The sequence below is a fragment of the Cynoglossus semilaevis genome, chromosome 11, assembly GCF_000523025.1.
Source record: "Cynoglossus semilaevis isolate Cse_v1.0 chromosome 11, Cse_v1.0, whole genome shotgun sequence".
Classification (NCBI taxonomy): Eukaryota; Metazoa; Chordata; class Actinopteri; order Pleuronectiformes; family Cynoglossidae; genus Cynoglossus; species Cynoglossus semilaevis.
In genome coordinates, this window is record NC_024317.1 from 2,546,536 (window position 1) to 2,566,862 (window position 20,327).

At 41.4% G+C, this 20,327-nt stretch overlaps 5 protein-coding genes across 9 annotated transcripts in view; 4 read left to right on the forward strand and 1 right to left on the reverse strand.

Moving 5' to 3' along the window:
- Nucleotides 1-2,571, forward strand: part of LOC103385839 (rab GDP dissociation inhibitor beta) — a 6,207-nt gene extending 3,636 nt beyond the window's left edge. The window contains 8 exon segments of the mRNA XM_025060343.1: nt 24-227; nt 439-637; nt 710-841; nt 1,139-1,238; nt 1,324-1,495; nt 1,998-2,142; nt 2,231-2,285; nt 2,367-2,571. Of these exon segments, the coding sequence (XP_024916111.1) occupies nt 24-227; nt 439-637; nt 710-841; nt 1,139-1,238; nt 1,324-1,495; nt 1,998-2,142; nt 2,231-2,285; nt 2,367-2,513 (1,154 nt within the window). The 3' untranslated portion in view covers nt 2,514-2,571.
- A 365-nt stretch (nt 2,572-2,936) lies between these two features.
- On the reverse strand, nt 2,937-5,602 carry ndufaf3 (NADH:ubiquinone oxidoreductase complex assembly factor). Of its 2 annotated transcripts, none has more exons than XM_008319838.3 (6): nt 5,464-5,602; nt 4,702-4,858; nt 3,975-4,170; nt 3,792-3,858; nt 3,553-3,653; nt 2,937-3,457 (listed from the first exon to the last, which is right to left on the reverse strand). In XM_008319838.3, exons 2-6 carry the CDS (start codon nt 4,785-4,787, stop codon nt 3,344-3,346), a joined length of 564 nt encoding a protein of 187 aa, XP_008318060.1. In that variant the 5' UTR covers nt 4,788-4,858; nt 5,464-5,602; the 3' UTR covers nt 2,937-3,343. The 2 variants fall into 2 exon arrangements, with proteins under 2 accessions (XP_008318060.1, XP_008318059.1); XM_008319837.3 differs by lacking the exon at nt 5,464-5,602 and adding an exon at nt 5,130-5,457.
- On the forward strand, nt 5,458-12,760 carry nckipsd (NCK interacting protein with SH3 domain). The gene is made up of 13 exons (XM_008319836.3): nt 5,458-5,628; nt 7,035-7,147; nt 7,230-7,458; nt 7,662-7,737; nt 7,965-8,515; nt 9,205-9,375; nt 9,573-9,659; nt 9,842-9,980; nt 10,112-10,192; nt 10,301-10,429; nt 10,795-10,884; nt 10,974-11,146; nt 11,246-12,760. Exons 1-13 carry the CDS (start codon nt 5,458-5,460, stop codon nt 11,468-11,470), a joined length of 2,235 nt encoding a protein of 744 aa, XP_008318058.1. The 3' UTR covers nt 11,471-12,760.
- A 298-nt stretch (nt 12,761-13,058) lies between these two features.
- On the forward strand, nt 13,059-16,818 carry slc25a20 (solute carrier family 25 member 20). 2 transcript variants are annotated; one of them, XM_017036995.2, is made up of 10 exons: nt 13,059-13,216; nt 13,314-13,432; nt 13,829-13,921; nt 14,008-14,138; nt 14,238-14,325; nt 14,431-14,548; nt 14,884-14,956; nt 15,044-15,153; nt 15,232-15,357; nt 15,774-16,818. In XM_017036995.2, exons 2-10 carry the CDS (start codon nt 13,328-13,330, stop codon nt 15,833-15,835), a joined length of 906 nt encoding a protein of 301 aa, XP_016892484.2. In that variant the 5' UTR covers nt 13,059-13,216; nt 13,314-13,327; the 3' UTR covers nt 15,836-16,818. The 2 variants fall into 2 exon arrangements, with proteins under 2 accessions (XP_016892484.2, XP_024916105.1); XM_025060337.1 differs by having other exon boundaries at nt 13,066-13,216; nt 13,311-13,432.
- Nucleotides 16,819-16,967: 149 nt separating this feature from the next.
- prkar2ab (protein kinase, cAMP-dependent, regulatory, type II, alpha, B) lies at nt 16,968-19,987 on the forward strand. 3 transcript variants are annotated; one of them, XM_025060326.1, is made up of 10 exons: nt 16,970-17,390; nt 17,648-17,683; nt 17,767-17,906; nt 18,008-18,114; nt 18,186-18,339; nt 18,424-18,525; nt 18,603-18,677; nt 18,822-18,887; nt 19,150-19,279; nt 19,561-19,987. In XM_025060326.1, exons 1-10 carry the CDS (start codon nt 17,165-17,167, stop codon nt 19,677-19,679), a joined length of 1,155 nt encoding a protein of 384 aa, XP_024916094.1. In that variant the 5' UTR covers nt 16,970-17,164; the 3' UTR covers nt 19,680-19,987. The 3 variants fall into 3 exon arrangements, with proteins under 3 accessions (XP_024916093.1, XP_024916095.1, XP_024916094.1); XM_025060325.1 differs by having other exon boundaries at nt 16,968-17,390; nt 18,186-18,525; XM_025060327.1 differs by lacking the exon at nt 17,648-17,683 and having other exon boundaries at nt 16,969-17,394; nt 17,735-17,906.
- The last annotated feature ends 340 nt before the right edge of the window (nt 19,988-20,327 follow it).

Genomic DNA, 20,327 nt, shown 5'->3' on the forward strand with positions numbered 1-20,327 from the left:
CAGTGAGGACTCGGCTTTATTATCTGAAGTGTGTCTGGGCCGCTGCTCGCTGTTCTAGCAGTTTCACAGTGAATGACTTCCTCTTGTCTCAGGTCAAGTGGTGAAGATCTTGTTGCACACGGAGGTCACTCGTTACCTGGACTTTAAAGTCATTGAAGGCAGTTTTGTCTACAAGGCAGGGAAAATGCACAAAGTCCCTGCAGCCGAGGAAGAAGTCCAAGCTACAGGTGATGTGTTTCCTTAGACATGTTTTTATGAAGTCATTATTTGACCAAAAACTCCATAAACTGAATATTAAAATTTGCTTTTCAATTTTATTTACCTTAATCCTTTTTTAACTTAAATTATTTTTAACTGTTTACAGCCTTTGTGGACAAAATAATATCATTGAAAATCTGAGAACTTCTTTAAATAATCCTTCAAAAAAATATATTTCAGACCTGATGGGTATGTTTGACAAGAGAAGGTTCAGGAAGCTGCTGGTCTTCGCCCAGAATTTTGACGAGAGAAACCCCCGCACCTACCAGGATGTGGATCCAATCAAAACGACCGCCCGGGACCTGTTCTGTCGCTTTGACCTGGGGTTAGACGTCATGGAGTTGATCGGTCACTCTATCGCTCTACACGGCAGCGACAGGTCAGTGAGCGAGGCCGTTATGATGAATGATGACCGCTGGAGCTGAAGCTGTGACCTTTTGACCCTTTCCAGTTACCTGGACCAACCCTGTGTGGAAACCATCAGACGGGTCAGGTTGTACTCGGAGTCTTTGTCCAGACACAACTCCAGTCCATACCTGTATCCAGTGTACGGGCTGGGAGAACTTCCACAGGGATTTGCCAGGTTGTACTCACACAATATTTTAAAAAACTCCTGCAGAGTCTCAGCTCAATCGAGTCTCAGCTCAATTCTTTTTGACCTTCATGCTGTGTGGTGTTTGTTAGCGATGGCATGAGGCAGAGCTCTGTGAAGGACAATCAGTAACATCATTCATTATCAGGGATTTTCAGTTAATTGCTTAATTGTTGGGGCAAATTTAGAAAATTAAATCTATTATAATTAAGTCACAAAATGAGAAGTCTGGAAAAAAAACAGAAAATGCAATTCTGATGATCTATCTTTAATCTCTGTTTGTTCCAGACTGAGTGCGGAGTATGGAGGGACCTTCAGGTTAAACAGAAGCGTGGAGGACATAGTGATGGACAACGGAAAAGTGAAGGCTGTAAAATCTGATGGAAAGGTAAAGTGGCCAAGTGAAAAACACAGACATAAAAAAAATATCCTGCTGGAGATTCACACACACTTAACGTGTCTCTCTTTAACAGCTGTTCCGCTGTAAACAGCTGATCTGTGATCCCAGCTACGTTCCCACTCGAGTCAGGAACATGGGCCGAGTCGTCAGGGTCATCTGTTTGTTAAATCACCCGGTTAAGAACACCCAGGAGGCACACTCCTGTCAGATCATCATCCCACAAGCTCAACTCAACAGGAAGTCAGGTCATTATATCACAATCTTGATGCTGGGCCACATGGTGGGGGAGTGGTTACTTATTACTTGCCTCTCAACAAGTTGATCAGTAGTCTGATTACCTACTGGTAACTATGGTAACTTTCTATATGTAGGTTAGTTAAAAACATGCAGGATCAATGTTTCAAACCAACAGGTCAAAGGTCATTCAGGCTCTGATACTAACAGGATAAAGTCTAGAAGATGTTTTATTTTGAAAAGTGAATGATAAAAAAATGATACTTCAACGATGCAGCGGTATTACCGGGCCGCAGTAACGGTTGATAAACGTTGAGGACCACTGCTGTAATGGACTGGTGAGCGGTGGAGGGTCAAACCCCGCCCTCTCCTGGTGACTACTGGAATGGCTGGCTCCAGCTCCTCCATTGACCCTGATGGATGGAAGTTCAAATCTTAACATGTTCTTTGACATTAGTTAAAGATTCTAGAATGATCTCACCAGCTCTACTGCTCTACTGTCCTCCGCTGCAGACATCTACATATCTGTGGTGTCCTATCATCATAATGTGGCCTCTGATGGGATGTACGTCGCCACGGTGAGCACCAGGGCAGAAACCAGAGACCCAGAGAAGGAGGTGCAGCCTGGGCTGGACCTCCTAGAACCCATCATGCAAAAGTCAGTAACTGTCTGTCCTGTTTATTGTCACGATCGTTTTATTATAGTTGGTTTAATCATATTTCCTCTGTTGCCACTTCGTATCTAGATTTGTGTCCGTTAGCAACCTGCTGGTTCCCAATGACGATGGAAAAAAGAGTCAGGTGAACTGATGATGAATGAGTCAGAGGAGGAGTGTGGTGAATGAAGTGCAGGTAACACAACGTCATCATGTGTTCAACCAGGTGTTTGTGTCGCGCTCGTATGACGAAACGAACCACTTTGAACAAGAATGCGAGGACGTCATGGACCTGTACCGTCGGGTCACCGGCTCCGAGCTGTGCTTCAGAGGCTCAAAGAGACACCAGTCACACAACTCTGATGAAGACTGACGACAGGCGTCCATATCATCATGTAGCATGTAGCATGTAGCCTCATGTAGAACCTGGTGATTTGGTCAGGATCATGTAGCATGTAGCACGTAGCCTCATGTAGAACCTGGTGATTTGTGTTATTTAGAATTCATTTTTTTTTTACCTTTTAAAAAGCCTTTTAATAAACAACATTCTATTACATTTTTAGTATTATTTTGTTCTTTATTTTTAAATTGACCACATATTCATATCCTTTTTGTTAATTATGTACGAATTTAAATTTTTCAGTAGCTTAAGGACATTTTTTTATTTTTTTATTTCAAGGTGACTAAAGAAAAAACAACCTTTTCTGATTATTTGTTTTTGCGCTGTAACGTCAATTAGTTTGTCAGGACTTTACTGCATAGATCAGCATCAAATACACAAATATTTTATATTTAGATAAAGTTCTGTTTTTATTTTATTTCACCCACTGTGAACAGACAAATCACTGTGTTTTTATTGACTTTATTCACATTTGATAATTTTACAAAACTACACCGAAATGTATCTTTTGTACATTTCTAATTGTTTTAAACCTTGGTTTTGGGGTTGGATGGATGTAAAGCTTTTTAAATATATATATATTGTATATCTACAAAGAGAAGAATCATATTTAGACAGACAAGACAAATCAATGATTCAGAGACAAAGAGTCCAACGAGCTCAAAGCCTTGTGATGTCAGTGGTTCTGAGACGCTCTCCCAGTACCAGAACCACTGGTACTGGGCTTTCACACTCACAACATCCTCTGAGATCTGTGGATTTTTGTTCAGGGTTGAAAAACATCCAGCAGAACGATCCAGGACCTACGACTCGTCGGACGGTGTCGTCAGGGCGGTGCTGGCAGGCGGAGGGATCAGACCAGCAGCAACCAGACGATTTTCATCAACCAGGAAGTTGAAGGTTGCGCATGCATTTGGCTAAAAACAAAACATAAAAAAATATATATATAAATTGTAAAAATGTCTCGTCTTTTATCTTTCAGGGATAAGTGTATGAACCGGAAATACGTTACCGTGTCCTGCACCTCCACAGCGATGCGTTTCCTCCTGAGCAGAGCCAGAACTAAGGGATTTATTTGTTCAATTTTTGAACCTGTTCCCAGCACAAGAATTTCTGCACAAATAACAGGATACAGGTCAGATCATGAACTCAGTATTTTCAGTTTTTTATTCCTTATATCTTATATAACCCAGGATGAATATAAGACTAAAACAATGCTTTATATTTTTTGATAGATTCTATTTTTTTTACCTAGTCCTGGTTCCAGCATGTGAAACAAAGCAATACTTTCCTCTGTGATGTTTAGATGTGTGCCAACCTGGAGAAAAGATTCAACCCCCAAAAAATGAACAAGTTGTTTAGAAATGATTAAAACAAATGTATTATTTGAACAAACTGAAGTTTTTAAATTAGTAGTTTTGAAAATATCCTCACTTTCCACTGCAGGATGGCAGGGGGCAGCACAGCGCAGGGACCGATCACCTGATTACCATTGATGTTAAATCCTCTTTCATTGTAGCCGTGGATAATGAAGCCACTGGCCGCGTCCTTCTGCATGATGGTGGCTGTGGTTCGCTGGTACCGTTCATCATCAGTTGGTCCCAGTCGATGAGCTCGAGACAGAAATGGACTGAAACACAGGGACAGGAAACCAAAGGTGAACGTAGTATCATTTATATCAGTAAGACCAGAATATTACCGTTGTTACCCATAACACCTTTGTTGTTTGTTTGAATTAATCACAACTTAAATCATATATTAATCAATATTTTTTTCTATAAAATACTGAAAATGAAAACAAGACTTAGCCTAAGGTCACTGGTGAACGCACTTTCAAAATAAGAGTCTGTTCGACCGAAACACAGCATCACAGTTCTCTATCACGTGAACCTTGTCACGAAAACAGAATGTTCGAAACACAGCATCACAGTTCTCGTGAACCTTGTCACGAAAACAGAATGTCTCATAAATAAATAAATAAATATTTTTAAAAAATGTATAAAACTGTGACGAATCATCTTCGTAAGCGGAACAAAAACAACAGTAATTTTCTATCAGAACGACTCTTAGGGGAGGACGACAAAAACCGAGAGTTATTTAACCATTTTCTTACACAAAAAATAACAACACCCGAATAAAAAAGATAAAACACGAGCTTCACCTCGAGAATACTGGTGTTGCTCTGGATGAACGAACAAGTCCATGTCTTGCAGTTTGAAGGAATCTGCTACACACGGAGCTGGACATGCTTGTAGGACTGACTGGGCGATACAAGGGGGGTAGAATTCACCGTGACACTAACCATCCGCTTCCGGTTGCTGTAGTTGCACAAGAAAAATCGATCACTCTACACTTTTAATTTACGTATAATTCTCATTAGCTAGTATATTGCGTGTTTTGCTAAAAGCAGAATTATATTTACAATAATAACAGTCACACTAATTAAAACCTTTTTAGATAAAAACAAGAAGTATATAAGTATTACTTTTTAGTCGTTTTCAGAATATTATTGTAATTTTCAAAGATAAATATGTAAAACAATGATTTTATTCTTTGACTTAAGTATTTTAACATCTGTATTTTACTTACTATAGATTTTTTGTTTGTTTAAGAATTATTTCTCGGTGTTACGCAGTGATGGCGACAGTTTTTAGCTCTTCATTGATTAAAATGTCTTGGGGGGCGTGTTCAGGGTGTGACGGCGCCCTCATGTGGCGTTCACTGGCACCTTCGACAGGTCAGATGACCGAGCTACATTGTAAATAGACAGCAGTGATCCGCTCTGGCCATGCCTTTATAGTCTTTTAAAAATCAGCCGGACAGAGAAGATCACACAATCGGATTCTCCTAACCTCCACACACCGCCTTCCTCCGGCTGCCGTGGTTCATTTTGGCTTTTTAAACATATAACACGAGCATGTACCGGTCTCTCTACGCCTTCCGATCTGCGGAGCCCAACTCGATGCACTTCGCGGCCGGAGAAAGCTTCTTAATCCTGGAGAGGAGCAACAAACACTGGTGGCTGGGCTCCCGTTGCAGCTCAGGAGAAACCGGCTACATCCCCGCTTCCTACATCGAAAAGATCCAGGTAAACATTAACTACCAACTTTGAAACCGCTCGTTGTTTTTGTTTTTTTTGTGGTTGTGAAATCCTGTGAGTGCACGGCCAACAGTGAGGACTCTCTCTGGGATCCCACAGAAAGTGTACACTGCGCTGCGAATGCTGCAGTGCAGGCCAGGGTTGGAGCTGCCGCCTGGTTGTTGCATATTTGCCAGCGTCACATATATATAATTGCAAGGTTTGCATTTGTGTCGTGTGTACAGAGTGTGTGTAGTGTGTGTGTGTGTGAGTGAGTCAGCTGATGCAGGAGACACGCAGCACAGCAGAGATGGCACCATCAAAATGATGCCTCCATCAAAAGCTCGTCATCACTTATTTGTTAGATAACACTCTTGGTATAAATGATTATTATTGTTATAATAATAGTAATAATAATTTTTATTATTATTACTAATATTAGTAGTATTATCCTTATTATTTACTATTATTATTAACCTGATAATAACAACAACAACAATAATAACAACAATAATAATAATAATTTACTTTTTACAGTCACTGTTGGCCTGGTATCAAGTCAGTACTAAAACCAATCGTATTGATTTGGTTAGGGAGTAAAGCTGAGTACGGCTTTTTAATTGTGCTTGGTAGCTGCATTTATAATGTTTGCGTCAGACATTGCGTTATCGGCTTTTCATTATCGGAGGAAAACCCGATAACAATTTAAACATCCCTGGTTGTGACTCATCAAAATCACAGTCTGGTTTTTCGTCACGTTCGTCCTTTAAGATCTTTTTTTATTAAACTATGATCCATAGAAACAGTGACACAGAACCATCAACAGACACTGGACAAAACATTGAAACTACGTTTTGTTAACGCTGTTAATTAGGAAGTTGATTCCAGTTCTCGTGATCTGGACCGTGACGGGTCAAAGGTCAAGCGTTCCTTTACAGAAAGAGGAGACAAAGACGCTCAGAAAGTGTTTCCAGGACGGACACTGAAACGACTTCCACTCCACTCCTCGGTATCCTCCGCAGTCAGGGAGCTTGTTTTTTTTCCCAGGATCCTCTCTCACCCTGAACCAGTCGCAGCATGCATCTGGTTGAATCCCAGGCTCAGACGCTGGCGGAACAAGAATGCCTGTTCCTGCTGTTGATGACGTTGACTCACTCTGGAGCTTTTAGAAGTGACTCTGAGCGCTCACTGAGCTCATTTGGTTAAAAAGGCTGTTTTTGTGTCTCTCTTAGATAACTGACCTAGTTTCCTGCAGCCTGGAGCTGTGCAGCATGTCCCGGAGCCACATTCTGTTGTGTTTCCTTTTTTACACTTTATTAATTATACATGCAGTGTGTGTGTGTGTTTTCTCACTCAATATTTGATTTTCTCCAGCTCTTGAACTTCACCTGTTTCTGTTATTTCCCTGCTGTCAGGTCACGGAGCAGGATGAGGTTTTACAGTCCATCGACAGAGCCATCGAAGGCATCCACAACGTGGCCTTGAAAAACGGAGGCAAATACAACCTGGAGCAGCGAGACGTTCTGCAGTGAGTGACCGATGCACACGTCATTTCACCAGTGCTATTCCTCAGTCTTCTGCTCATGAAAACCCACTCTCCTGTGTCACAGGAAGCTGATCCATCACAGAAAGGAAACGCTGACACGGCGAAGTTCCTCCTCCTCCTCCTCCTTGTCCAATCACAAACAAGGAATCCCGTCTTCCAACAGTGAAATTTCTCTCAGTCACACTCCTCCTCCTCCACCCAATGGCCTTAATCGAGAATACGGGCGACAGGGAAGTATGCCATCTTCAGGAAGTATGGATAATATGCAAGGAGAGCAACCGGGATTTTACCAGGTAACAAACAGTCAAACAGTGGATATTAGTACATGAGTTTAGAGTTTTTTTTCTCAGTTTTTCATAACATCTCTGTGTCTTATTCATGTTGCATTACATTTGTAAAGCTGTTTTGAGCGCTGTTTGAAACTAACTTCTGCTCTGGGTTGGGTTGACTCTTTGGTGCCTGCATTAATCAAACCTCCTCTGCTCCTCTCCTGCAGGTGCCTCCTCAGCCTCGACGTGCAGCTCCCATCACCCCCCCTCCCCCTGAGAAACAGAGGAAAGGCCAGCAGGCAGGTCAGTGAGCACAGCAGGAACTTGTGGTTCCAATCGGTACTGACGATTATACCGCAGGCTCAGACATCACAGCAGATTGTTTTCACCGCTGCTTTTAGCCGATGCTTCCTGCTGCGGCTACATTACTACGTAAACATACTCTATTCTTAGTCGAGTCATTCGTCTTCACTCCCCACTGTGTGTAACTGGAGCTCTCTCGCTCTTTCTCACCCTCTCTCCCGCTGCAGAGCCAGAGGTCCCCTCCAGGACGTCCTCCCTTCCTCCGTCCCCAGCACCCTCCCTGTCAATCAGCTCCACGTCTTTGGAGTCGGGGTCCTCCCGCTCCGTGCTCTCCTCAGATGTCAGTTTGCCAAGTGTGTCCAGCACCCCCCCTCCTCCCGTGCCGTCCCGCGTCAAATGCTCCGTGCCCCCTCAAGACACTTTACCCTCCGAGTCTCCTCCTCCTCCAACTGCCTTCGCCAAGAAGAGCCCGGCCCCACAGCCCCCCCAGCTCACACCCACACCCACCCCCAAATCCACTGAGGACAGTCAGTCGGAGAGCGAGTGGCCTGCCGCTCCTCTGATGGTGGCCGAGAGCCCCCCCGGCAGCCTCACCTCCTCTGAGCCCGTTCCCACGACCATTGGGGCTGAACTGATTGAACTGGTACGAAAGAACACGGGCCTGAGTTACGAACTGTCCCGGGTGGCCGTGGGCGTGGTGGTGGGTCACCTGCAGACCGCTCTGCCTCAGGCATCGTCCGCCTTGGAGCAGGTTCTCCTCTCACTGGTGGAGAGCAAGGTCAGTTTGAAGGACGCTCGACCGTCCGCGTGCTTTAATCTCCTGTTGTGTTTTTAACGACATGATGCAGTTCACTGACCTCATTTCCTGTTTTTAATTTCCTGCTCTGTTGTCTCTGCTGGAGCATAAGAGTTCAGCGGATCTTTTTTTTCTGGCAGACGTTTCTGTTCCTGTTCCTGTGTTTTTAGATTTTTCTAAATTTAAACCATGAAGTGCTCCGTGATTTGTTGAGGCGTCTCCAGGATGTTGTCGGACTCAGCAATGTCAGATACTGATTTATTGAAACAACGCTGGTCATTTATAATGACAGAAGCTGAGGTAAATGAGGTGTTAATGTATAAGAAACAATTCTTAATATTAATTAACCATAATAATAATAATAATCAGGATTACTTACACCAGTAACATGGGAAACAATGACAAGGTTTTTTGTTTTTTTCATCTTTCTGAGGCCTTTTTTTCTAGAAACATTTAAATGAAAAGCAAATTGACTTTTCTTCAGAAATCAAATATTTTTGTGGTTAAATGAATATTTCTAGTTAACAGATGAGCATGAACTATGTAAACATTTAACCTTCACAGATGTAGTTCAACCTGTTGTCACACACTGTCGATGCACTCAGCGTTCTATTCACTGGTAAATCTAGTTCTTAAAGATGTGGGCGTGTCCTCCTGTTCCATCTCTGCAGGACTCGGGCTCAGCGCTGCCGCGGGGCCAGGTGTGTCACGATGAGCAACGCTTGGAGGTAATCTTCAGCGACCTCGCCCGACACCGAGACGATTCTCAGCAGCGGAGCTGGGCGCTCCACGAAGACCACGCCGTCATCGCCTGCTACCTGGAGGAGCTGCTGAAGATCCTGGTACGATTGAGTGAAGGTCTTCACCGTTCAACGCCTGCAACGGTTCAGGCCAGAGTGTAGAAATAATAATTAACATTAATTTATGTAGAGTTTTCAAGAAAGATATTTCCTCACAAAGGCCTAAAGTGGTCAGTTAATTATGCTTTGATTTGATTTAATATCTGCACTGAAGACTCCTACTTTCTCCCCTCCCTCAGACTGATGCAGATCCAGAGGTGTGTAAGAAGATGTGCAAAACCAACCACCATGAAAGCGTCCTCTCTCTGGTTTCATATTATCAAATGGTAAGTCTATATTAATTACAGTGGCCACACGGGGGTGCAGTTGTTCGGTTTGAGGACAAAAGATCTTTTATGATGCATCTCAATAATGATAAAAAAATATCATTAACCATATTTGTGGTCATATTCAGGTTTTGTAGAATGTCTGTTGTCTAACTGTGGGAACCGTGTGTGTGTCTGTGCAGGAGCATCGTGTGTCGCTGCGGCTGCTGCTCCTCAAAGTGTTCGGAGCGATGTGCAGTCTGGACGCTGCCCTCATCTCCACTCTGCTCAACTCCATTCTCCCCATGGAGTTGGCCCGAGACCTGCAGACCGACATTCAAGGTTAAATCATGTTTTTAAAAATGTTCCTTCAGTTTCCTAACAGTTTTATTATAACTGAAAAATGTTCCTACTTGATCTGCAGTTTCCTAACAGTTTTATTATAACTGTCCTTTCTTTCTTTCTTTCTTCAGAGCACCAGAAGATGTGTTACACTGCACTGGTGCTCACCATGATCTTCTCCATGGGTGAACAGGTGCCATACCGTCACTACGGTACGACAGGTTTATTTTTATTTTAGAGAACTGCAGTTATGAATATTAATGAAGCGTCACTGACAACATTTACATTTAATAAAACATTGCTGATCTCTTTGCTCTCAGAACACTTGAATGCTGACTTTGTTCAGTTTCTGCTGGACGTGGTGGAGGACGGTCATCCCTCTGACCCCACAGAGCAGCTGCCTGACATCTTCCTGAACCTTCTGCTGTCCTTCAACCTGCACCACACCAGTGAGGAAAACTGAACAATCTATAATGAGTGTGAAACGTGTGGCTGATGAAGTTGGCCACGTTGTTTTTATTTTTAAAATATTGGTGGTCAGGACTCCTGAACAATCTATAATGAGTGTGAAATGTGTGGCTGATAAAGTTGGTTTTATTTTTAAAATGTTGGTGGTCAGGACTGGAAATGGCTCTTCGTAAAGGCTACAAAGGTAGTCGCCCAGGGCGCCATCTGCTGGAGGGAGATATACTATAACAATTACAATGTGGATGTCCAACCATAATTCTTCCTCAGTCTGACTGTGATGTTTGTATGGAAGCATGTAGAATATATTTCTAACGCCGTGGACGTCTCTGTTCTCTTTGGAACCCAGCTCCGAGCAACAACGTCATCATGGAAGAGCTGAAGAAGAAGAACGTGAAAGTCCTGTCAGAGAAAGTTCTCCTGCTTCTGAACAGAGGGGGTAAAACATCACAGCTTGTTTTATAAACAATCCTTATTCCTGGAGTTTTTTTTTTTTAACTTTTCTCTCTTTTCTCATTGGCTCTCCAGACGACCCTGTGTGTATGTTTAACCACACCCCTCCTGCCCCGCACTCAGTCCTCAAGTTCCTGCAGGATCTTTTTGCCAGCAGAGAGACGGCCGACATCTTCTACCGCACTGACATGATGGTGATGATTGACATCGCTGTCCGCCAAATATCTGACCTTTCACCCGGGGACAAGGTGAGGGTGCAGTACACCGCACAGCCTCTAGAGGCTACGTTAGTTTGTCAACATTTAAAAACTCGAATAACTTTTTTTTCCTCACTTCCTCCCGTGAAGCTGCGAATGGAGTACCTTTCCCTCATGCACTCCATCATGCGCTCGACAGACTACCTGGAGCACCAGCACCGCCTGTCGGACCTGAGGTCCACGCTGCAGAGGATCCTCAGGGAGGAGGAGGATCCAGGGGAAGACGAAGGCAGCGCTACAGCCAAACAGATGGATAAGCTAATTGTACAGCAGATTTATAAGGAGTTCCCACAGATCAGTGAGAACCAGCACTAACCTGCTCCCATTACTGCAGGAAGGTAAGAGTGAAGCCTGAGAGAAGACGTGGTGTTTGCTGCGCCACCTGCTGCTCCGTGCCAGCTACAGGAACAGTGTGTTTTTGCCAGTGTTGTCTTTTTAAATAAGTCCAGCATTTTGTGTCTTCTTTACTTTCGAAATATCTGGTTGTCTCTCAACATCTTCTCTTCCGTAAATAAATCATTAGAATAGAATGGGTTCTTGGTGGTGACGCTCAGTCAGGGAGAATAAATATAGCCAAAAAAAGGAGGACAGGACAAGATGCTTCTGTCACAGTAAATAATTAGAAATAATAATAATAATAATAATTAGCTTTATTTTACTACAGTGACACATCCTGACTACATCTTTTTCCAGGTTCAGCCATTTTGATTTAAAGGCAAAACGAATGTCAGAAAATGTTTGACAAAGTGTTGAAATGACAGTGTTATTACACAAAGTGTTGACTCTTTCTGTTCTTCCCTAACAGTGGGACCAAACTACTGTGTGTTTCTCCAAGAATCATTTTCCTAATAGAGTACAGTGCTTTACAAACCCACCCCCCTCTGTCTGCACCTCCTCTTGATGTGATAACACTTATTCAACCTATGGTAAACCCTGTTACTAACTAGCTGCTGCATATCAAGTCTCCTCTGTGGCTCTGTCTTTATTACTATCCAATAGTTAGTGCTGCCTGCTCTAAACTCGCGCATGCGTAGCTCCTCGAGCGTCGAAAGCCATCGACTGTTTACAGATCAGTGTCTCAAGGATTTGGTCCTGCGTTGCTGCATTCACTGTCAGTCTAGCTGCGCTGCGAAACGACTGCAGCTGTAAAATACCTGGTATTGGCTGACGTGAAGAAAACGTGTTTTGCATCTATTATCTCACGTAATAAACTGACAGCATAGCTTTCTTGTGGTTGTGGATGTTTATTGTCCTGCTGATCACTGAGATGAGGGAGAGAAAAAACTGGGCATTTCCTTCATCTCCTCATGGTCTTATATCTATATATTTGACTTAACTCTCCTGCTTCTTCCCTATAATCTAGTGGTTGATGTTGTTTTCCAGTCTAACATCTTAGCTGAACTGTGCGCACCTCAGTGGAATACAACGGCGACATCTATAGTTTACTTAATGTTCAAATAATCATTCATTTACGTGCGTCTGTTTAATGTGTCTGTGTTACTGAGAGAAAGAAAGAGAGAACGTTTCACTTCTGTGATCAACAACGTCTGCCACATCGCTATGACTGTGTTGTACTAAATGTAATAAAGTTATATTTTAACAGTGGAAGTAGTGTGATTAAAACGAGTATTTATTTTAAATTGTAAAATAAGACGATGTATCGTTATTTTAAGATTCGCATGTCTATAACGTAGCGGTTAAAAATAAAATCGGCAGCATTATCTGTCAACTGGACGCCTTGGAAATCATTAAAGGCAAAAAACGTAAAGTTTCATAAAACACTTTGGAACATAAACATTTTTCTTGTTACTCTCACAAAAAAACATAATTACAGTGAAATAACAAAGTGAACGCGACCACAAACTCACTTTATTAGTCATATATTCATAGGAGTTTAGTTTTTCCAGTCGGACAACATAACCGGGATGGACCCATTTCTGGTTGTGTTGCAGTAAAATCGGTCCGGGTCGGTAAGTACTAGGTGAAGGTTCATAGAGCTGCGGGGAAAGAACGCTGAAGGAAAGGAGCACCGACAGTTGAACAGACGAACTCAGCGACCAGGTCAGAGCAGGTTTTTGATATGTTGTTGTTTTGTTCATTTTGCATTTGTTTGTCGGCGCAGTTTAGATGTGTTTTTGTGTGTGTTTTCCTTCAGCAGAGCAGAAAGTCAAAATGTCCAAACAGCCGCAGCCGATCAGTCCGATGAAGAACTTCTTCGCCGGAGGATTCGGAGGCATCTGCCTGGTTTTCGCAGGACATCCACTCGATACCATTAAAGTAAATACTGCAGAATATTTGAATATATATAAAAAATCTAACTTTAACTGTTAACAATCTGCTGACAGACTGTACGAATGCCCTTTGACACAAACAGGAAGCCATCACCTGGACACCGACCTATGAGCTGATATAGACTTGTTCATCGTGTGCAAAACAATCTATAAATTATTTTGTTAAAAAATAATTAAAAATTTTAAGTAATGTTTTTCACTTGTAATTTTAAATAATGGCCAGCAGGAAAATGTCTTCCAGGTCTAGGTTATCGGACAAACACATGGGAAGGTCCTGAGTCTTAGTCTTATAGGAAAGATAGAAGTAAACGTATTCTCTAACACTCCAGATGTTTGCTGCGTTCTTCTGCTGTAAATAATGTAAATTTCTCTTCTCCTCCAGGTGCGGTTACAAACTCAGCCCAAACCCAAACCTGGGGAGAGCCTCATCTACACCGGAACAATTGACTGTTTCAAAAAGACTTTGGCCAAAGAGGTGACGCAGCTGTCATTGAATTTATAAAACATTTCCAAACATTTTTCCCACTTTCACACACGTTTGTTTTGTTTCTGTAATCACAGGGCATGACAGGACTTTACAGAGGCATGGCAGCCCCCATCATTGGGGTCACACCCATGTTTGCCGTCTGTTTCTTTGGATTCGGACTCGGCAAGAAACTGCAGCAGAAAAGTCCCGACGATGTCCTTACGTAGGTGACTGCTCTGCTGCTGACGGTTGTTTCGTTCCGTTCTTTTTTTTTTTTCCACAGGTATCCACAGCTTTTCACAGCTTTTTTTCTGTTCCATGTGTTTCCACAGCTCTTTGCTGCCGGAACGCTCTCTGGGGTTTTCACCACAGCCATCATGGCTCCTGGAGAACGGATCAAATGCCTGCTACAGGTCAGAGGTCACACTGTGTTTGTGATCGACTCAGTGGCTCCTGATCGTTTAACGTGGTAAAAATGAAAGAGCGTGGACACGTGTGTGTGTATGTGTTTGTTCCAGATTCAAGCAGTGTCCAAGGAGCTCAAGTACGCCGGCCCGATGGACTGTGTGAAGCAGCTCTACAGAGAGTCAGGGATCAGAGGAATCTACAAAGGCACCGCGCTGACACTCATGAGAGGTGTGTTGTGTTCATGGTTCAGTTTGATGTCGTACAGTGTCATTACTCTAGTCATCCTGATGAGACGACTTATCGTCACGGCTTATCAGGAATAACTTGATCTCAGGGATGTTTGATATTAACTACCTTTATATTTATTTATTTATCTTTAAAAACCACTGTATGAGTACAATCCCTTTATCCCCAAAACTATTTTTAGAGCACACATCCTTTGGTGAAACCCTGGAATTGTTATTATCGGGTTTTTTATTAAGCGGAGCAAAATCTAATAACAATTCTTATAGATATTACAAAATCTAAAAAAGAATTTTTTTTTTGTCATTTTTTTTTCTCAGATGTTCCGGCCAGTGGGATGTATTTCATGTCCTATGAGTGGCTGAAGAATCTTCTGACACCAGCAGGGAAAAGGTTAATATTAACTTATGATGTTTAAGGTGAGCTGTGAGAAAAGTGCTCGATCTTCAGACCTGAGATCGTTTTTTCTTTTGCCCGCAGCCATAACGAACTCAGTGTTCCCAGCGTGCTGTTTGCTGGAGGAATGGCTGGAATCTGCAACTGGGCCGTGGCCATTCCACCTGACGTTCTCAAGTCCCGTTTTCAGACAGGTTGGTTTTTTTTCTACCAGAGTGACTGAAACGACGAGCTTCACGTTTGCCGTCGGTTGACCTTTATTTTTCCTTTAGCTCCTGAGGGAAAATATCCCAACGGTTTCCGGGATGTTCTGCGGGAGCTGATAAGAGAGGAGGGCGTGGCCTCGCTGTACAAAGGCTTCACGGCTGTCATGCTCAGAGCTTTCCCTGCCAACGCAGTGAGTGTTCTTCAAGTTTATCACAACAGTTACTGATGTCTTCACCTGGCGCTGTTATAGATCCAACCTGATCACATGACAGTGAAGGATGTTTAATTGAGGACAATGAATAACTCGTCAAACATGTTTCTAATAATTGGTTTCCAGTGACGTAATGTCGAGACTGAGGTTTAGGAGATTAGCACATTTTTTTTTTGGTTTTTTTTTGCCTTTTTTTCCTGCCTGTTGCGGAAACCGAGATAAAAGATTTTTTTAAAATTTTTTCTGACTTTAGAAAAGGTTGCTATCGAAAACCGAGATAAAATATTTTTAAAAATTTTTTTCTGACTTTAGAAAAGGTTTTTTTTTGTTTTTATTTGCACGTTTAAAGAATGTATTCATTATATTTTTTACATATTTTTTCCCTCCTTTCCCAATAATGTTTCTTAGGATTTGAAGTCGCAATGAAGTTCCTCAACTGGTTGGCACCGAACCTGTGATGAAAGTTACCGTCACCTCAAATGTGAATCCAAGGAACAGAACTGTACAGAACTGTGTAGCCGCAGTACTAGCAGTACATACAGTACACGGTACTCACGATCTCTGAATCAGAAAATACAAAGAGGTTTTAATGTTTTTTTTTTTCCCAATAATGTACTTGATTATCTCCTGACCTCATAGCACCAGATCACCTGAAAGGTTCCGTTCCGTGTCGTCGTCATCGTGACTCGGTACCAGAACCACCACAAAGTCAAACACAGTGGAGCGCGTTCACTCTGTTAGTTTTATGATTTATTTTAGTTTTAATTTGTCTTTTTAATATGGGAGTTTAGAGTGAACTGAACATGTTGTGCCTTATCTCTGTGCAGGTGTACACATCAGGTGCATTTTGTTATAACCTGTGTTCAGTCTCTCAGCAATACCGACCCCTCAGACGGGTGTTCACTTCCTGTTTGGTCTGACCTCAGATACTGACTTCCAGTCCAGTCATTACTACGTCATATGAACAGATCATGATCGACGGCATGTGAGAAAAACTTCATTCTCTAGAATCTATAGTTAAGAATGTAAACCGTCTCTAGGGGGCGCTGCACAGAATAGATGTTTAATTGATCATTGGATGATTTTTTTCCTCACAAAAATTCACCACGTGGTCGTAAAATACCTTAAATGGTGAAGTTGTTGAAAAAGTCTGACTAAAACCAGAAATAAACTATTTAATTTAAAGGAAATTAAATGAAATGTGTTGTTTGGGTCTAAAATTTAAATATATTTTTAATTTGCTGCAAAGAGAGAAAAATTCTAAAATGTATTTTGAGAAGCTGAAAACGGTTTTTATCCAACAACGATTGATCCTTTAAACTTTGATTAGTAGTAAAACCGTTAATAACTAAAGGTTAGAACTCTGATCTTTTCTGTAAATGTATTCAGCTTTAAGATTTATTTAAAGAGGTGCTGGTAATAAAACAATGTTGACAATAAACACGCGCTGTGTGATTAAAACTGATTGGGGAAAAAAATGACAAAATACGACCAATTTGAAGACAAAAAATAATGTCCAATAAATAGGTTGTGTTGAGCGGCCGTTGACTACATCGCTCTGATCAATAGTTTCCAAAGTACGACCAATTTGAAGACAAAAATAATGTCCTTGTGTTGAGTGATGACTACATCGCTCTGATCAATAGTTTCCACTCGGCTGTTGTGAATACAGAAATCAATCATCTGCAGAGTGGGTTTGACAAACAGAGTTCAGACAGAGTTGATCTGCAGCAGTGACAGGGCGGACACGGAGGTCATTGGTTCAAACCCCACAACCTTCTGAAGTGATGGGTTCGTCTGAAACACTGGCAGGTCTGCAGGAGCTCCTACACGGATACACGGTGGAAGTCCTCCGCTGCCGACCCACAGACTTGGTCGAATTTGCCGTGCAGCATTTTACACGAGTTCTAGAAAAGCAGAGAAATGAGCAAGGCAGCACAAAATCGGCCAAAAAAGGAGTTACGTTTGATGCCAAAGAAGAAGAGGATGAAGAGGAGCAGGACGTCACAGTTGGTGAGTCATTTGGTCTAAAATAGCCCGTTTGGTTTTTTACTCTTGCCTGCCAAACTTCCTAATTTCTATTATTGTTATACTTTCCCTGCAATACCCGCATATTTCCAATAGATGGCGTAGAAAAGGCTGAAAGCATTTAAGCATTTTAGCCTTCATGACTTGTTATACATGTTATTTGTTATGTTATTATTTATTTATTTCCAATAAATAACAAACATAAATATAAATATTATGTTCTCGTCGTTGTTTTCTTGCAGCGGGCAGCGCTGGCGCGCACAGACGCAGAGTTTCAGGTCAGTTATTGAAAACAGGATGTTGAAGTTGTAAATTGCAGTGTGATGGAGATATTCTCCACTGGCTCCTCCCGCTGCTGCAGTTTGTGCCGAGGCCTACAATCCTGATGAGGACGAGGAGGAGGACGAAGAACCTCGAGTGGTGCATCCAAAAACTGATGAGCAACGACGGAGGCTCCAGGATTCCTGCAGAGATATTTTACTGTTTAAATCACTGGACGACGTAAAACGACTGAAACACAAACACATTTGTTTTTGGCCAAGTTGAGCTGATATCACTACAGTATCTGTGTTTTTGTTTTTTTGTATTTGTGCCTCGTTCAGGAGCAGTTCTCCGAGGTTTTAGAGGCCATGTTTGAGGTTTTGGTCAAACCTCAGGAGCACATCATCGACCAAGGAGACGACGGGGACAATTTCTACGTCATAGAGAAGTGAGAGGGAAAAGCTTTTTTTAATTATTATATTAAAACAGACAAACTTAAATCAAATCTTTTTCTTCCAGAGGTGTGTATGAGATCTTTGTGAAGACGGACGGAGCAGATGTGTGTGTCGGTAAATACGACAACAAAGGGAGTTTTGGCGAACTGGCTCTGATGTACAACACTCCCCGAGCTGCAACCATCATGGCAGCGATGGACGGCGCTCTGTGGGGCCTGGTGAGTCCAACACGTGTTCGTTCCAGTCCAGATAGATCCGTAAACGAAGACGAGATCAACGTCACTGGTTGGTTTTCTGCTCAGGATCGAGCCACGTTTCACAGACTGATCGTGAAAAACAACGCCAAGAAGAGAAGAACGTACGAGGCCTTCATAGAGAGCGTCCCGCTGCTCGCGTCTCTCGAGGTTTTTAAATTTATAGGATTCACATCAAATCACCTGAAGTCAGACCACGAAGGTTCAAGTGTCAACATTTCTTTCAGCTTCCTGAGAGGATGAAAATTGTTGACGTTCTTGGAGCACGGGTTTACAAAGATGGAGAACGTGTGATTTCACAGGTACTGAGTTTTTATACTTCTTTTCTTTCTTTCTTTTTCAATTATTTGTGGAAAGGAAGAACAACGGACTTGTTGTCGTCACATTTGAGTGAAAGACCTGACTTCAGTGTGCTCACAGTCTCCCCCTGTGGTGTGTGAGAGCAGGGCGAGAAGGCTGACTGTTTCTACATGGTGGAATCAGGAGAAGTCAGGATCACCATAAAAAACAAAGTAAGCACGTTTCCATATTAAAATAACTTCTTTTTTTTAAAGTACATTTTTTATGTCACATCATGAGTTTTTGTTCTGTTATAGCAGTGATTTTCAACCTCTTTTCTGATTTTTTCTTTTCTTTTTTTACTGGTGTGCCTCAACCTCTGATTTTTTTTTTCTTTTTTTACTGGTGTGCGTGGCTCAAAAAAGAATAGGAAACACTGATTTATATTGTGCTACGTTTCTCCTTCTCCTTCTGTTTTTCCTTCTGTTTCTCCAGGTGAAGCAGGACAGCGTGGAGGTGGAGGTCGCCCGTTGTACGAGAGGAGAATACTTTGGAGAACTTGCACTGGTCACCAACAAACCTCGAGCAGCGTCAGTGTACGCTGTGGGGGCAACCAAGTGTTTAGGTGATTTTCATAAATAAATCATGTTACAGACATAGACAGTTATTTTTAAACATGTATCATTATATATTTATCAGCTGTGCTACAGTTTCTTGGACTGAATGAGTTTTTAATTTTAACAAAACCTGTTAAAAAAATAGTTGAACCTCAGTGAGAGATTGTGATCTTTTGTATGTAATTTATTTAATTATTTTTTTTATTATCATAAATAAAGAATTAGTTTGTTCTGTTTGTCTAAGAACATTCTGTCTTAACCCTCATGTGTGTTTGTGTTTTTACTGTAGTGATTGACGTCCAGGCCTTCGAGCGTCTACTGGGCCCCTGTATGGACATCATGAAGAGAAACATCTCACAGTATGAAGACCAGCTGGTGGCACTGTTGGGTTCCAGGGCTAAACAATGACATAGTTAGTAAAACTACTTTAGTAAAACTATTTAACATTAGTTCTTAATTAGAAGTAATTTTCTTCTTTTACTCAAGTAGATTTTTGGTGGGTACTTTTACTTTTCTTAATTACATTTTTTAGCACTTTTTCCAACTCTGCTAATTAGTATGGCATGTTACTGTGATCAAAGGTTGATGTACCAAAATAGGATATATTAGAGAAATTATGTATTCTTTTTCTAATAATGTGTATTTTGATTAGTTACATGCAGAAAAGATTCCATTAAATTCAAAAATTGTATATTTTCTGCATGTTTCTCATCAAATAGGAGCATTTTGAGAATTATTTTCCAAAAACTACAAAAAAATTTCAAAAGATTTTTTGAAAAAAGATTTTTTCAAAAGATTTTTCAAAAGATTTAAAAAAAATTTTTCAAAAATTTTTTCAAAAAACATTTTTTTTAAAACATTACAAAAAAAAAAATTTTTTTTCAAAATTTTTCAAAAAAAAAATTTTTTTCAAAAGATTTTGTCAAAAACATTTTCTGAAGATTTTTTGAAAAGAATTTTTTACAAAAGGGTTTTTTTTAAAAACATTTCATAAGATGTTTCATAATTTAAAAAAAAAAAAAAATTCACCTTGCATGTTTTAGGACCTAATTTTGC

Coding starts and splice junctions, on each gene's coding strand:
- prkar2ab (XM_025060325.1), top strand. CDS start 17,165: ATGGGTTCGTCTGAAACACTGGCAGGTCTGCAGGAGCTCCTACACGGA. Junction 17,907..18,007: donor TGTTTAAATCACTGGACGAC/GTAAAACGACTG, acceptor TGCCTCGTTCAG/GAGCAGTTCTCCGAGGTTTT. Junction 19,280..19,560: donor GGGGGCAACCAAGTGTTTAG/GTGATTTTCATA, acceptor TTTTTACTGTAG/TGATTGACGTCCAGGCCTTC.
- slc25a20 (XM_017036995.2), top strand. CDS start 13,328: ATGTCCAAACAGCCGCAGCCGATCAGTCCGATGAAGAACTTCTTCGCC. Junction 13,922..14,007: donor AAAAGACTTTGGCCAAAGAG/GTGACGCAGCTG, acceptor CTGTAATCACAG/GGCATGACAGGACTTTACAG. Junction 14,326..14,430: donor GGATCAAATGCCTGCTACAG/GTCAGAGGTCAC, acceptor TGTTTGTTCCAG/ATTCAAGCAGTGTCCAAGGA.
- ndufaf3 (XM_008319838.3), bottom strand. CDS start 4,787: ATGTCCAGCTCCGTGTGTAGCAGATTCCTTCAAACTGCAAGACATGGA. Junction 3,859..3,974: donor CTGCCATCCTGCAGTGGAAA/GTGAGGATATTT, acceptor TCTTTTCTCCAG/GTTGGCACACATCTAAACAT. Junction 3,654..3,791: donor CATGCTGGAACCAGGACTAG/GTAAAAAAAATA, acceptor TTATTTGTGCAG/AAATTCTTGTGCTGGGAACA.
- nckipsd (XM_008319836.3), top strand. CDS start 5,458: ATGTACCGGTCTCTCTACGCCTTCCGATCTGCGGAGCCCAACTCGATG. Junction 9,981..10,111: donor CCTGCAGACCGACATTCAAG/GTTAAATCATGT, acceptor TTCTTTCTTCAG/AGCACCAGAAGATGTGTTAC. Junction 11,147..11,245: donor ACCTTTCACCCGGGGACAAG/GTGAGGGTGCAG, acceptor CCTCCCGTGAAG/CTGCGAATGGAGTACCTTTC.